General features: G+C 47.3%; 1 protein-coding gene across 1 annotated transcript; it reads left to right on the forward strand.

The window, feature by feature from the left end:
• The first annotated feature begins 472 nt into the window (after positions 1-472).
• On the forward strand, positions 473-12,995 carry LOC135897894 (uncharacterized). Its single transcript, XM_065426610.2, has 4 exons — positions 473-691; positions 1,887-2,013; positions 5,207-5,425; positions 11,931-12,995. Exons 2-4 carry the CDS (start codon positions 1,913-1,915, stop codon positions 12,487-12,489), a joined length of 879 nt encoding a protein of 292 aa, XP_065282682.1. The 5' UTR covers positions 473-691; positions 1,887-1,912; the 3' UTR covers positions 12,490-12,995.
• The last annotated feature ends 4,034 nt before the right edge of the window (positions 12,996-17,029 follow it).

Raw genomic sequence — 17,029 nt, forward strand, 5'->3', positions numbered from 1 at the left:
GTTCGGCTAGACGAAGAAACAACTCATGCATTACTTCTTCGCCTTCAAGAGTGGAACGCGACAGCGTTCCCGTCGACCCGCCAAGGGGTGTAAGACAATGGGCTACAGGGCAGCGACTACGCGCCCCGCATTGGACGCGGTGAGCGTCGAGCAAAGCAGCGTTCGGCGCGGCAACGAAATGTGCGCCTGAGCAAGAGACGCACGCCTTAGAAACAGCGCGTTTCTAAGGCAACACCGCATTCACTAGAGGCGCTTTTGTACCGCTTTGAAGCGTTGTACTCGTGGCTCAGTGGTAGCGTCTCCGTCCCACACTCCGGAGACCCTGGTTCGATTCCCACCCAGCCCGTCTTGCAAGAGTTGAGCCAAAGCCACTTCTCCTCTGTCGTGACGTCACGGTGTCACGTGATTTCATGGTCACCGCCGCGCCTGAGGAGCTGGGTTGAGCCCTCGTAATATGCTTCGCATAAAACACATCGAAACGCAGAGCGCGATGCAAGCAGTACTGCGCTGCTCGGCGCCCCCTTGCGGCCTCTGGCTGCCCGAGACACCACGGAGCCGGATCAAAATTCTCGTACCTTCGCCGAAGAGACTCCGCAACAGGACGCCGCTCGCAAGCGGGACGTCGTGCGCCAAGCCAACCTGCAACATGGTCGCCGACCCGCAAATTGTGCGCCTTTCGTTGCAGCGGACCGTGAGTTCACGAAGCGATTTACTAATAACACGTTCGGTTTCGCTTGTACGGTTTGCGAACGCCTGAGGTTGATAGCGGATTCACGCAGTGCTACAGCGCGTGCAACGAACAGCTTCTGTGAAGACACGTTTCACTTCTGTCTTCTGCCGATTCCTATGTATGAAAGAGGAATCAACAATTTTTTTTCACATTATTACCATTCTCAATCTGGTAAAGTGAAGAGCCGGTAAATGAAATATTACCACTTTCCCTTATTTGCCGCTCGATGACACTCACTCTATTAGCATAACATGGCAACAGCATGCAACGTCACCAAATGCGAACGCTGTTGTGTTCGCCGAAGGGGACAAGTGCGATGCTATAGCCCCGAACAACGTTTTAAAGGCATGTAAATATGGTGAGTCCGGGTAAATCATGAATTGCTTTGCATAAATGACAACGCGCAAATTCAAATGCATAGGCTGCTTAAAAGCGTGACATTGTTGTCGAGTGACTAGAAATTATGTATCTTCCCGCGCGTTTCCTCATGCACAAGTGCCTGTGAGCAACAACCACTGCTCTCCTGCAGTGTTCTCCTGCAGTTCTAACTTGTGTCGACCTTAATTCTCTCGAGACTCCAATAGATTCTGTTATCCCTTATATTCGAAGAGAAGCTAGTATTCTGCTAATTGAAATAATCAATTCTCGAATCGAATACGAATAAAATAGCAAGAGCTATTCAATTCGAGTTTGAAATTTAGAATATTCGCCCACTCCTAGAAGCAACATAATGCGATTTGCTAGTAACTGAAAACTAGCACGCGAGAAAATTTTGCTGTTTAATCAAACCTATGTAATGGTTATTCTGCCCTGTGCATGCTAATGTCAAATGAAGATAGGTAAATCGTTTTACATATACTGGCATTCACCCGGTCTCTATTTGTATAGAATTTTTTGTGTTTGTGCGTGCGTGAGTGCAGAAGTGTCTTTGGCTGATTAAGTCAGTCATTGATTAACTGACAGTTCAATTTCTTTTCCTTCTTCTATCTCTTTCCCTATTCCCTTTCTGTCCCCTTCCTCCTCCCTCAGTGCAGAGTAGCAAACCAGGTACAACCTGGCTACCCTACCTGCCTTTCCTTTCGTTTTCTTTCTCTCTCTCAGAAAAGGTGCCCAATACTGGCCACCAAGCTTACCTCAGTTTCTTTTTCATTTTCAGAACTCGTCTTCAACAAGCTGATCGAAATGATTTCGGTGCCCCTGATGCCCATGAACACTTGCAACTTCATCTGTTCTCCATTCATACTGTACTTATTGGACCTTTGGAACTTCAGAAGATACCCGGTGTAATTATTGCTCTTATCACATTGTTTTTTTTCAATCTGTCTTTCTTTTTCTAGTTCAAAATTTTGCTCTGTTCCGTGCACACCTATTTCCACACGAGGTCGCGTTTCCTTGTTTTCTTTTCTTTTTTCCTCGCTACGAGCACTGACTGTAGCCGCATTTACATGAATGCAACAGTAGAGTACCGAATATTTTAGCGCATAACGGTAATTACTATTCGACAGCATTTCCGTGTGTCACATTTCCCTTTGTCCGAAACGAGCCGGAACCTCTTTCAGGTGATTTGCGTTCCGTTAGTGAGTGGGGCAGAGCGCACGGTGGCCCCCCCTCGGTGTCAGATTTCGGTTATCTACAGTTACTGAAGTTATGATATTAAAGCAGAAAGTAAACATGGCATTGCAACTTAATAACCTAGTCAGTGTTATCTTTCTTGATTTAAAGGAAGCATTGAACACTGCGAATAATTTCATTTTTTGAGATAAACTTAATTATTATAGGTTTCTCGGAAAAGTGTTCGATTTCATTTTATGTTACATGAAAGATACTTCTCAGGTCATGAAAGTCAATAATATTGAATTCTCTGAACAAATTATTTGTACTGGCGTTCCACAGGGTTTCGTATTAGGACCCCCTCACTTTTTTTTTTTTTTGTGCACAAATGACCTACAGCAATGAATAAACTCTGCAGAAGTACTCATGATCGCATAGGACACCTGTGTCATTGTAATAGCGGATGACATCACTGAACTTAATCAAGAAGCAATCATGGAGCCGAGCAGAATTTCGGACTGGTTCTTATCAAACAAGTTAAATATTAACACAAATAAAACTAAATGTGGTATTCCAGTCTTAGCTACTACGACATTAAACCTAAAGATAGACACGTCTTACTGGAACTAACTAGTGCCTACAAGTACTTTGGGGTGATTTTCAATAAACACTCACAGTGGGAAGATCAGGGACGGCTTCCACGAACATTTAGTAACGAAAATACGAGTAAACGAATTTAAGAACGCCTTGTTGTGCGCACTAGGCGTTGTCTATGGAACATACAAGAACGCGTATTTATATTCGTTATTATTTTCGTTGTTGAATGTTCGTGCCAGCCGCCCAGGACCATAATAGATATTTCAGTCCAGTCCAGTGAAAAGATCACATAAACAGCGTTTGCTCCAGGTTAGCATATGGCTGCAATGGCTTAACTTAAGCTCGCGAGTACTTTGACGCCCGAGTTTTACGCCTCGTGTAATTTGATTTTATAGAAAGCAATTTAAGGTACTGTATTGATTCTTGGGGGTGGTCATATAAAACCATAATAAATCCCATTCGGAAGCTTCAAAAACGAGTGATTATAATTATGGCTCACTCTAAACATTCTGACCGCACGGCCCCGCTGTTCAATCGGTATCACATATTACCATTTGATCTGCTACGTGAACAGAGCATATCAACGTGTGTCTATACGGTCGTGAGATACAACCATCCGCTTAACGCTTCCATAGTTTATCCTTCTTCACGCGAAACTGAAAGTGTTACTGCAGAACATTTTAAGGTGAAAGCCTGAAGTGCCTCGTGGGTCAAAAATTCGTTGTCCGGCGTTATCCAAAAATTCACCGTCCGCCGTTATAGCACCAAAATTCAATGGCACGGAAATTGATGGTACCACAACCTTTTGTGGGAGTAGAACCAACGACCATTGGTGGGAGTCGAGCCCACAACCTTTGGTGTTCATTGAGGCGAAGCTAATTAAGACACCGTTAATTAAGATATAGGTAGGTAAGGCACTCGAACCCAAGACCTTTGGAGGGAGAAAAGTAATAGGAAGTAACAACGCATCCGAGTGAGAATTTCAAGTAATTTAATTAATGTCTCGTAAGCACGCGGGCTTTCCCCTTCATCCACCTTAGCCTATACGCTAAAGTGACTGTCAACTTATAACCTTTCACTATGTAGTAATGTATGTGCATGGTGTACATCTTCAAGAGTTTACAGGTATCAAAATTTGGAATAAACTGCCAGAAAGAATCATTAATTCCTCAAACTTCCAAAGTGCTCTCAAACAATATATTCACATGCTCTTGTATGAATATGCAATAGCCACACACGCGTCATGAACGGACTTCACGGCGGTGCCTCTAGATGGCGCAGCGTGCCCAGTAAGAAGTGCGGGATAGGAGCCCGGCCGCGTACACGCTTCATACGTGACGCGTTTCGGCGTTGGTAATACTAGACAGCATTAATTAGTATAGCGTATAGCGGCATACGCAAGGAGTTAGCGCTGCGTACTCCACACTGCGCATGCGTTGTACGTAAACGGTGCTGGATCTCTTAAGTACCTGCGCTAACGTTAGCGTAAGCGTGGAACGCAACGTTAACCCTAAGAAAGGCTGCATTGCGCGGCACAGGCTAGTCTTTTAGAACAGCGGAATGGAGCAAAACGTTAACGCAAACATATGCGGCGCCATCTAGATGTAGAAACAGTATACTGGCAAGCCAAATCCATATGGAATGTCGAGCTAATCCGATCCCGAATCCGCAAGTGCCTTATTAAGTCAAGCGAATGAGCGAAAGACAGGCTTTGGCGCCATCTCGACGCGGCTACAGTAAACGAGTAAACATGAGCAAACTCTCTCGTTATAAGCAGGGTTTGGGTACGGGTTAGTCGACATTCAATTACAAACTTGAGTACAGCGCGTACACAGACAAAAGGACCGAAAGAGTACGATGACAAGCGCTGACTTCCAACCGAATTTCTATTACGTATAACGAGAATATATAACCAAGACACCAAGAGAACAACGCCCCCTCCAAAACACGAAGCCAGCACGAGTTAAGCCTACTGGGCCGTTAATTGAGAACGTCAATTTGTCACCATGCAGTATGTCGCTGTCGAAGTATTATCACACAAATCTAAAGCCAATACGAGCATCAGTGGGGAACGAATGAGCCGAACGATGCAGGCCGACGTCTCGATAGATCAGAAGCGGGCGGCTGTCGCTTCGACTGAGGACGTCACGTTACTGTACGTAAGGTTCCCCTTGCGTGCGTTAGCGTTCAACGCTAAATGCGCTACACTGCTTCAGTGCATATCGCATTAATGTCGACGTTCATACCAATCAGATGATGCCGGAATTTTTATAATCAGCAACGCACAATAAACACCACAGCCTGACTAATTTTCTCATTTCACTTCAGGGCCCACCTGGCCTGTGCCATAATCAGCGGTGGCTTCCTAACCAACATCTGCCTCCACTGCATACACTGCATCCCGGTCCTCAAGTTTGGTACTACGCACAGTGACGCCTGCCTTATTGAATTGGGAGGCTTCAAAATATGGGCGATGTGCGTGCTCGCCGTCTGTTGGATGAATCTAGTTCAATCGAGCCGCCTTCTACGTGAAGCAATGAGCAAAAGGTAAGAGAAAATCGAATCTTCATTGGCCAATTCGGAGATATGTCAAATTACGTTTTGACTTCTTTTTCCCACGCTTGAACTTACGGTAACTCATTCAGCTAAAACAGTATCTGTGTTATTGCTTACACATGTCAGTAATCAGCTTGTATATGCGGCCTGGAAGCTTGCAATCAGCTCCCAGCTACCGGAGTATGGATGAAGGATGGACGTACTTACATCTGCATTTTGTGGACACGGCTAATACAACGTTGTTGTTCCTTGATTCTTGCACCCTCCCTAAAATAACTTAGAGCAGGACATTAGACGGCCTTCGTGGTAGCTCTGTCGTTGTACCGCCATCGCTACCACCTCCAATCGACCGCGCGTGCGCGGTCAACCTCGCCCTTTGATTCTTTCAAGTAGCTGGAGCTGATTCTTATAAGTGGCAGGAAGAATACGAAACAGACAAGAATCTTCATGTGCAAGCTAGCCCTGTCAATTCCAGGAGATTACTTTTTCGTGAAAACGGGAAGAAATATGCAGTTTCGACAGTTAAGAAACTAGCAATAAAAATTGACAAGAATGCTATTAGAAATTGAAGTTGCATCAATAGACTCGTATTCGAGCCCATTGCTCTACTAACACAAACCACTCGGTGGCTATAGCCTTGCGCTACTTGACACGATGACATGGGTTCGATTGCCGCCCACGGCGGCCGCATTCCGAGAGATGTAATGCAAAAAAAAAAAACAGGTCGTGTATTGTGCTTGGTATCTGCAGTCAAGAACAGCACGTAGCGAACATAAATAGTGCGTATGCATTCACTAAGTAGTCCTCATAGTCCAGTTTTCCACTTCTGGACGTCAAACCCCGAAATAGTGTGAATGATTGGTTCATCTTGCGCTGACACATACATATAAAAACAAACGCAGTACAGAAAGTGAGAATAATTATATCACAGCCTTCCTGATCTCTAAGTGCGCACAGATGATCAATAAATGCCCACAGTCGCTGCAGGGTCTTCAATGTTAACCTCTTGCTGATAAGAAGCTTATTTTGAAGCATTAAATTGCCATAAATGTTCATATTCGCCTTCATTTAGGCCACAATTGCAATCATTTCATTACCAGAAAAATAAAAAAAAGAACTGATATGACGCTATCAATTTTGGTAAAACTTCATTTATGTCGAAAATTCATCAGAACACAGTTTGCCTAATAGACATTTAAGATGTGCTTAGAAAAGCAGGCGAAAAAAGAAAAAGAAAAGCTCGACACACGCGCAAATTTCCTTCCCACATGTTTTTCTTTCTCTCTCTCTTTCTTTCTTTTCTTGCTGTTTCGTGACGTTTGAACGGTGAAAATAATTGTTTGAGCTTGATCCAGATCAGATGGTGTAGATGTCCTTCGACACAAAGCAGTTGTGGCAAACCGTCGCCGTTAACGCACGCAGTCCGGCGCGCGCAGGAAATCGTGCTTCTGCAGTACAGGGAAACGGAGAAAGAGCGCACGCTCTATTGGCCTCGAGCTCCACCACTGGAAAAGCTGGCGCCACCGTCGGCGTGACGTGCTAGGAGGGATCACGTGGACATAGCGGCCGCGTCGGCTGCTTCGGGCGCGCCGAAGCGAGCTGAAAACGAGTTTAAATTCCCTCGTACGCTGCGGTTTTCATTTAGTGGCGAAATTTTCCCGCTTCGAGTGTCTCCTTTACAACGCTTGAAAGCACTACAATAGGTAGTGGCTGCCTTTGAAGGCGCGCAACATGGTAGGCTACTGCTCGGTGCCGCAGGGCCGGACGCACGTGACGGAGTCCGGTGTCGGCCTTATTCACACGTAGCCGCAGGACAAGAACCTGTGTGAAGCTTGGCTCGCGAAAGATAAAACCGGCAGTCATCGGCTACAACTAGGGTATGCAGCAAGCACAGACGCGAGGAAGATTTCTGCTACGGCGCCCGGTCTGCGATGTTCTCAAAACGCGCACTGAGACGCTCGCCTGAGTCCGCTGCCCGACTAATGTCATGACGGTTTGGTCTATGAACTTGTCGATACTATAGAGACTGCCAAGTTCAGTGGAGTGGAAAGGCAGCGGTGAGAAGCACATTTAAAGAATGCATAGCATATAGTCATGTTTGTGTTATGAATTAATGCACTGGATTACAAAAAAGGAGCAGCGGGAAATTGCACGCTGAGAACGCCGATAAACATACAGTGCGACGCAACTCGAAAAATAGTATTGAAAGGTCAAAGAATTTAGAAGAAAAAAAAGATTGCATCGTCGCGACGGCACATCACAGTCCCCGTAGGCGTCGAAGTCTCTACAATGAAATTATTTTTGAACAGCTCTGATAGCGCCCACGCAACAATGGTTGCCTGTATACTGTCAAATGCTCATATTCTGCGGCCTAAAGCTCATGGCACGGTGCGAAAACGCGCGCGCGGAGAAAGCGAAACAGTGCGCGGACAAGCATGCAGACGCGCAGTCGGTCGCTGCGAATCTGCGCGATCGCTGCATTGAGGCTTCATTCTATTACGCTCCATTTAGTTATACAAACGCTATAAGAACATATTTCACATAGTTTGCTCTCAGCGTTTACCTACCTTTCACGCAAGAAGCCGGTTCGGGAGACTCCATCGCGGCGACCGTGCGCAGTGGCGTTCACTGTACGTATTCGGTAAAGAGATAGTGGCTGTAAACAATTGTGTGCTTTCAGCTTGCCCAAGATTATTATTTAGACAGTAAGAAACTTCTCTCGTTTCGAAAGTACTTACAGAAATGTCCGGGAGAGCTCGCGCGTGGTGTTTTCAGTGAGCGCTGACAGCAAAACCTATGAGGAGCGTGTCACGTGATCCCTCATACTACGGCATCGAGGCGCTTCCGATAGAGGGCGACTCCGTAACTCCTCGCCGCCAATACCAATGGTCGTTATAGATTTTTAACTGTAGATGGCGTCCGCAACTGGCACCGCAGCGCCCCTGCGCAGCGCTGTGGTTGTCTATGCCGGTAATGCTATATGCTTATGTAATCGAACATGTACGTGACAGTGCGCTTGCCTGTATAGTCTATGCTGAAAATTCACCAATAATTGTTTTCTTTGCATGATTACCATTGATATTGTGTATTCGTTGTGTTTGCACGTACCTACTGCAAGGTAGCCAAGGTTCTTGGCGTCGCGCACCCTCTAAAGCAAGCGACATAAGCAGCGATGGCAAGTATAGAAGTAATAGTGGCGAAGCCGCTGCACTGCACCTCAAAATGCTTCTACAAAACATGCGACTTGCAGCGCCTGAGTGGAAGACTCGAAAACGTGATTCGTGCTGGAAATAATCGTCGCTGCAGCCAGCTGCTTTAAAAATTGAATTGGTTAACTAAAGGTTAAGTCTTCTGGTTCCGCGATAAGTGTGCAGCTTGTCCACATACACAGACAGTACACTTCAACCTCACTGCCTCACTAACTAACTATCCATATTTTATTGTAATCTATCGTTGCTGCCGCTACTACAGTGAACTAGAAGCACTCTACCGTTGCTGCTGCTGCTATGATTACGATTAGTATGATGATAATGACGATGTTTTATAATGGCATACCGTGTTCAAAGGTTTCAGAGGGGTGGTGAGAAATAGTCACCTAGCGTGTTTCAACTAATCAGCCTGTATGTACTGCATCTATTGCAGTCTAGCATTTTGCTTATCTCTACCAAGCTATAATGTTTGTCTGCAATAAAACACATATCTCTAGCTGTGTTGAAAAGTTACCTATGTCTGTAATGACGCCGGCTCCATTACTTCCCTGTTTCTTTTTTACTATCTTTTTTCCCACAAATGCTCTAGACGTATTTAGCTTATCTCGACCGCTGACTAATTAACATTCCTATCAGCTTTGAATCCAGCTATTCTTAACCGTCGACATTCCCTACGTTCCTGTCTGGGTGCCTGCTATTGGCCGTCAGCGGCTACAGCGCCACCATGTGGCGGAAAGCAGCACTGCATCACTGCTGTCTAATCAGATACTGAAAATGGCGTGGCCACAAAACAAAGCAAAACGACGGAATAAAAGTATCAACAAGAAACATTTTTGAAGATACACATGACTGGAGCGAAAATTTTAAAAAAGAAATCTATAGCTATTTGAAACATTTTATACAAATGGAAGTTCTCAGTTTCTATCAAGGGCAGCTGCCTGTGTAACTCATGCGCAATATTTAATTTTTCGAGCAACTGCTCTCTTTATGGTTTCTCGAGTGGACAAGAAATGTCCACTCGAGATGGGGGGGGGGGGGGGGCGCATTTTGTTTTCAGTTTCACAGCTACAGCATGCTTGGCACATGCTTAGAAGCGAATTACAGAAACTTCAAAGAGCATTTTTAAAATTATTTTTCTATTTAGCTTTCCTTTCTTCCTTATTTAAAATTTGTTTCCTATTCACACAGTTGTTTTCATTCTCATCCACAGCAGATGCAGCCTGAGTCACACCATCACGTGTGACTGTGTCATGTGCTCTTTTTTCCTTTCTCTTTTTCTCTTTCCTCTTCTCTTTATCTTTCTTTTCTCTCCTCTGCAAGCGGATGGGCACAGTGTCCCTTTTAGGAGACAATTGCTAGCCCGCTTTTCTTTCTCTTTGTGATGTTTGTAATATGTTCACAGAATTAATAATAATAAAAATAATAATAATAATAATAATAGTCCCGACTTCTTTATCAATTCACACCTATGGCCTACTATAGTCCATTAGTAAAACAGTAAGCATTGCATACGCAGTGTATACAAGTTGTCGCAGCTGTCACGCACCATGTTTTAAAAGTGTGGCCTTCTGTTCGAATGAAACCAATTTGTATGTTATTAGCTTCAACATAAACGCGTTTCGATAAATGTTGTCTTCTTAATTGATTAGTTTCTAATGAATAAATACGTAACCACGTAAACGTTATAATTACTTCTGATATGTTAATATCACGTGTCAGAACACGTTCGAAAACATGAATTTTAATAATGGAGTTTCTGCCGATCATTTTTGTTTCCCACGTTTAAGAGAAATAATGCCGAGAAATTCTTAATGTGAAGAAGACTCACCCTTTGCGCCGCCACAGCAGAGCTGCTCTCACGATACAAACACGCTGCAATGGAACAGGACGTGCTCCACGCCAGACCCGGCGGTTGCATCGCTCTGAAAGGGATATTGGCGAGCCTAGCATCTGAACGCGATACCGTTTCTGACAGTGGTAAGCATAGACTGCCAAAGCCAAGTCATCAGAACACTTGGCTTCTAGTTGAGTCAACCAAAGACATAGGTCTTCCTGAGCGAGTGGGGGCCAAACGACCTAGTTTATGTAGTTCTCGTTGGGAACTAGAATGGGATCTATGCATCGTATGATTTAAAATGAAAACGGCGCTGCAGCGACATCAACTAAAGGAGGAATCGCCTTCCAACTTTTTGCCGTCCTTTATCAGCATCACCATCATCGTATTTGCCGTCGTCATCATCGTCTTCCACATCATCATCATCATCATCAGTCATGATCATGACCGCGGCTTTGAGAACAAATTATATGATTCATCACCATCTGTCATTATCAGTTTCGTAACATTTTTAGACAGCGCTATACCCGGGAGTCGCTCACGAAAGAGGCTAGAAACAGAGATACGCGATACGGAAAAGTGGCGATCGCTCGCCAATGAACACAATGTCTTGAAAATCGCAGCGCCGCTCACTGTCGATTTGCCTTGTGATGCCTGCCCATACACGCCAGCCCATACAAGCCACCCCGAAAAAAGGCGACACGTTGTATTTATGTTCGGTACGGTCCATTACACGGGCGCCATTAGATCGTTCGCCGCGGCGTTTATTTCTTTGTCTCACTATGCCTATGCCATTTTCACCACGTCAGTTCATTTTTTTTATGCGAAGCATATTACGAGAGCTCAACCCAACTCCTCAGGCGCGGCGGTGTCGCCTTGAAAACACGTGACACCGTGACGTCACGACAGAGGAGAAGTGGCTTTGGCTCAACTCTTGCAAGACGGGCTGGGTGGGAATCGAACCAGGGTCTCCGGAGTGTGGGACGGAGACGCTACCACTGAGCCACGAGTACGATGCTTCAAAGCGGTACAAAAGCGCCTCTAGTGAATGCGGTGTTGCCTTAGAAACGAGCTGTTTCTAAGGCGTGCGTCTCTTGCTCAGGCGCACATTTCGTTGCCGCGCCGAACGCTGCTTTGCTCGACGCTCACCGCGTCCAATGCGGGGCGCGTAGTCGCTGCCCTGTAGCCCATTGTCTTACACCCCTTGGCGGGTCGACGGGAACGCTGTCGCGTTCCACTCTTGAAGGCAAAGCAGTAATGCATGAGTTGTTTCTTCGTCTAGCCGAACCAAATATAGCCAAGCAGCAGCAGTTCACCAGGCTAAACAGTGGTTCAACAACTAAAATAAAGGCTAGTATGCTTCGCATCCTGGGCTTAACCTTACCTAAGCCACAGCCATTTTTTTACAGAACTATTAACAAAGAGTAATCTCCGATGTCATATCTTATCGCAGGAGGAACAGCGATGGCACAGACTCAGGCGACGCCGAAGATTCGTCGCTACCACAGGAACCTGCGCTGCTACCAGTAGGCGCTTCCGTGTCAGTCTTAATGTGCCTCTTGTTATTGGTCATCGTTCGTTGTTTTGACTACGGCGCTCAGGACACGGATTCCTTCCAGCCTGGGGCTGCCCGCCTGACGCTGCTGTCGGCCCTGTGTTCGTTGGTGAACACTGTGATTATTTACACTGTTGGACCAGTGAGCTTTCTGGATTTTCTTGTTTCTTCGTCAATTGTCGGGCTGCCATTAGCTGCTTACAGCATGGGACGTATGGCAGACAAACGCATTGGCTGGGCGGCTTTCTTCTTTGGGAACGGCTTCCTCTTTGCAAACTGTCTGGGCTTGAGCTGCATCGCGGTTTTATCCGCGCGCGTTGAACTCCCGGAAAGGTTCCGCATGAACAACTTGGGGCTGGCCGCGTGCGCATTCATCGCCACACTAATTGTGGTAGAATACGGGCAAGCCTCTGTTGTTGGAGCCGCCACACTATTCGATAACAACCCAAGATTCTAGCAATTCTTATCATCTTGTTGGTACGAATTTTCCTGCAACATCAACGTAGAACCCCTAGCACTGACACTAATACACCATTATAGTTTACACTAGTAGTTGACACTGATATGGTGTTGGGCTGCTGAGCACAAGGTCCACAATTCAATTCGATGCAACACTAATATAGAACTCTTACCAAGTACTTCTCTCATTGCAATACCAGAAATCCAGGCTATCCAGGATTATTGCACATTACTTTTTAGACTCTGGAAATGCTCCTGAAGATTGGAAAAAAATAAAGATTTTCCAACATTTTTTTCCCTCTGCATCTGATTCTCAGACAAAGTCTAAGAGGAGGCTGTGGGTAAAGGCAATATTTTGGCTGGCTTGGCCCCGGCTGCGTGTACAAAATGCATGTGACATCAAAACATATTTTCATATCAGTTCATGCAACTGTACAGGTCACGTTATGCGTCAAGAACAAGTGCTCAATAAACGTGCCAATCAGTTGTTGGAGTTGACATCAAAGTTGTACAAATATCATCCACATCATTATAGAAATACAAAAAAATTTATCTGCGTACAAGAACGTATTCTCATCTCTCTACGAAATGCAACATTACTAAAAAAATATATATGCATGAAATACACTGCATAAAAAAAGGTGATCGGAAACTTCTCTCGCAATGCAACGAGGCACAACGCAAAGAATTGGTAAGGTGTGATGAATATGGTAGATAAACTGTGCAAATTATAGAGACTCGAATGTGCGTGTGTGCGTGTTCTTAAAGTACATACACACAAACTGTAAATAACAGCAGGACAACATTTCATGTCGCAAAAGGAGTCCGCATGAATCAAACACTTAATCTACTGTGGTAAAACACATCAATGCTAAGCCAGGCTGGAAACGTGCAAAACAACATGTCATTAGTGATCAGGAAGTACCTGCATTTATTCTTGAAATACACATTTTCTGAACGTACGTCGTCCATAAATTGTTGGTGTATATCCGGCACTCTTTGCCTAAGCTGTCGGATCTGGTACGCGGTTGAACTGTGAGTGTACCAGTCGTAATAACGAGAATTTTCGTAAATCCACTCTAATAACTCAAACTAAAAAAACGTAATCTACATTCAGCATTGTGTATATTGAAAAGAACACTGCCCAGTGCCGAAAAAAAGAACAATGGTTTTGTTCTGTGGGAGTTCCTTTGGTCTACCGGGGCACAGTCGTTGCTGTGCCTCCGGCTCCGAACTTATTCGCCATTGCGACGAAATCTCGCAATAGCGAATAACGCGACCCTGCCGCGACGTCATGCTACGCGGCCCTCCGATGGAGTCGTGCGGCGAGACGTAGGGAAGCAGCCCCGACTGGGGAAGATCGCCGTGCGCGGGCGGGTCCAGCTGCGGCAGGGACGAGCTCCGGTCACGAGAGGCAAGCGGCAAAGTACGTGAGCGACCAGCTATTTGTGTCCCCAACGCCCCCGGCCTGGAGACGTTCACGTGCTTTGTCAGCTTGCGTAAGTGTGGCTTGCTGAGTGGCTCTGCGTTCCGCCCTTGCGGCAGTCGCAGGCGCTCGGTGCGTCACATCCTGCGTGTCCGAACCGTTGCTGACCCGTGTCGGTGACGGGAAGCGCTAGGTAGTGCTTGCGAACGCATTTCGGCCCGCGTGTGCGAACCATTGTTCGACGCTGGGTGGAACCTGCCTTCCCCCGCCATAGGGAGGGGGGGGGGGGGAGCTGCCGAGTGTGCTCCGTGTCTTTGGATGCAGTCTGGTACGTGCTGGCTATATTATAATCAATAAACGCATTAACTGCCTTGGACGTCTCGTGTGCCTGGGAGAGCGCCCATACGTACGGCTAGAGCCGGCCAGGCCTTTCGGCTCGGTGTTCGAACCTGCGGTGGGTCTATCGCCGTACGCCGTCGTAAAGCTCCACTTCTTGGGGGGATGGGGATTCAGGGTGCAAACATATTGCGGACGCTCCCCGCCGTACGAAGAACCAGCGCTGCAAACAAACACGCGAACGAGCAAGTAAACAGCGAGTGACGCCTTTTATACCTTTGTCCCACGGGCACCCGCGAACTCCTTTAGGATAAGGGAGCGCTAGACTAGTTCAACCTCAAGGAAGTTGTGGTCGTGTCACCCGGCCAATGAGGAGCTTCTTTAATGAAGCCACCAGAGACTCATTCAGCGGTGTTTCGTTTCTGTACAAGAATGTAACCTCTAATTACGTTCGTCATACTTGGCGACGCCATGCGGGGAGACGTAAAGTGAGCCCACATTTTGGCGTCCAACGTGGAGGAGAGGGGGAAGAGTGCGGCGCGAGATTCCCCGGTGCCTTCTGGCGCGGCGGCGGCGATGAAAGACGGCGAGCTGGCCCAATTGTGCCGGCAGAGGATGCGGGAGGACCCCGGATTCGCAGTGCTCGTTCGTCAGGGGGCTCCAGACGATGAAGAGGCAGCCCACAGAGAGCGACGGATTATTTCGCAGAGACAAACACATCCGAACGTGGTGGCCGGCGACCAAGTGCCCGCGACGGCCTTGGAATGAGACGTTCGGGACTGAGCGCTAAGGCTCCGGGGACGTCTTGCCGTTTTATTTTCTAGGTGGGGTTCTTTACCCTTCTTTTATGTTTATTTGTGAGTGTGTGTCTATGTGAGTGCGTGTGTGTGTGTTTTCTAGCAGACAGTGCATTTATTCTAGTGATATTTTGGGGCAGTGCTTTATACAGTTCCCTTTGAGTTATTTGGTTGTGCGCGATTATCATTGGGTTTGCTGTACGTGTTATATAATTATGCTCTTAGTGTAGCTGCCCTGATTGTAACGTTCTCATTTCTTTAATATGTGTTTAATGGCTGGAACGGAGGCAGGAGGTTAGCCGTCCTTGCAATGTCTAATGGTGGCTGATACGGGGGACTTTTCCTTTGGGTTACATGCCGGCGGCTGATTTCTCAGCTGGTAGGGACATTTAAGGGGAGAGGGATGTGGGAGTTCCTTTGGTCTACCGGGGCACAGTCGTTGCTGTGCCTCCGGCTCCCGACTGATTCGCCATTGCGAGGAAACCCCCCCCCCCCCCTTAAGTGCCTTCCCCTCGACCGCACGCCGCTGTCCCCGAGCGTCGCGGCCGCGTCCCCCGACGTCATGCTACGCGGCCCTCCGATTGGGTCGTGGGACGTGACGTAGGGAAGAAGCCCCGAATGGGGACGATCGTCGTGCGCGGGAGGGTCGAGCTGCGGCAGGGACGAGCTCCGGTCACGAGAGGCAAGCGGCAACGTACGTGAGCCACCAGCTATTTGTGTCCCCAACGCCCCCGGCCTGGAGACGTCCACGTGCTTTGTCAGCTTGCGTAAGTGTGGCTTGCTGAGTGGCTCTGCGTTCCGCCCTTGCGGCAGTCGCAGGCGCTCGGTGCGTCACATTCTGCGTGTCCGAACCGTTGCTGACCGGTGTCGGTGACGGGAAGCGCTAGGTAGTGTTGGCGAACGCATTTCGGCCCGCGTGTGCGAACCATTGTTCGACGCTGGGTGGAACCTGCCTTCCCCGCCATAGGGAGAGAGGGGGGGGACGCCGAGTGTGCTCCGTGTGTTTGGATGTAGTCTGGTACGTGCCGGCCATATTGTAATCAATAAACGCATTAAATGCCTTGGACGTCTCGTGTTCCTGGGAGAGCGCCCATACGTACGGCCAGAACCGGCCAGGCCTTTCGACTCGGTGCTCGAACCTGCGGTGGGTCTATCACCGTACGCCGTCGTGAAGCTCCACTTCTCGGGGGGGATACTTGGCGACGCCGTGCGGGGAGACGTAGAGTGAGCCCACAGTTCGTAGGCCCCGTGCATTTCCACCGTAAATTTCAAATACACACAACGTTTTCTTTTGAAGAAGAATTAGCTTGTTATAGTTAGTTTACGTGGTTGTTCCCCATACAAAGGTTGAGAAGTAAATTATGGAATATAATATATGAATTCTGAATAAATTAAGTCATGTAACCGCGATTTGGCCATGAACCGATACCTTTAATATGCATTCCGTGTAAGCTTCTAGAGCATATTGTGAGTGAGTGAGTGAAACAACTTTATTTGGTTCACAATAGACGCGAGTAAACTCAACGTCACCTGGCTAGGCCCACTCGGGGACCATCACGTGAAACCTGACGGCCCCCTCGCGAGCCCTCTGGACTGCCAGGATTTGAGAGGTCTGGCTCGGATAAGTGCTTGTCTGCAGAAGTCTGAGAGTGACTGCCTGGGCCCTGTACATCGAGGAGTGCGCAGGAGTCTTCTTGATAGATAATTATGTTTGCAGATCTTGCTGTACGAGCAGAGGGCTTCGGGTCGCCCAGGAGAGGACGCGTTACCCGGCGCACGGTCAGTCAAATCTTGTGCAGCCGAGTGCGCCTCCTCGTTGGGGTTGAGCGAAGCACCCTCAATAGTTCCAAGGTGCGCAGGGAACCAGGCCAATGAGTTATGTTTGATGTCTTTAGCATTTTGGATGATACGTAAGGCCTGGGGAGCCACCATTCCCATCTGAAAGGCCCTGACAGCGGCCTTGGAATCTGAATAAATCG

This window comes from Dermacentor albipictus, chromosome 1 (assembly GCF_038994185.2).
Source record: "Dermacentor albipictus isolate Rhodes 1998 colony chromosome 1, USDA_Dalb.pri_finalv2, whole genome shotgun sequence".
NCBI classification, from domain to species: domain Eukaryota; kingdom Metazoa; phylum Arthropoda; class Arachnida; order Ixodida; family Ixodidae; genus Dermacentor; species Dermacentor albipictus.

Excerpts from the sequence above, each read along its gene's own strand:
- LOC135897894 (XM_065426610.2), top strand. The coding sequence starts at position 1,913 with ATGATTTCGGTGCCCCTGATGCCCATGAACACTTGCAACTTCATCTGT. Across the intron at positions 2,014-5,206 it reads AACTTCAGAAGATACCCGGT|GGCCCACCTGGCCTGTGCCA; the intron begins GTAATTATTGCT and ends ATTTCACTTCAG. Across the intron at positions 5,426-11,930 it reads CGTGAAGCAATGAGCAAAAG|GAGGAACAGCGATGGCACAG; the intron begins GTAAGAGAAAAT and ends ATCTTATCGCAG.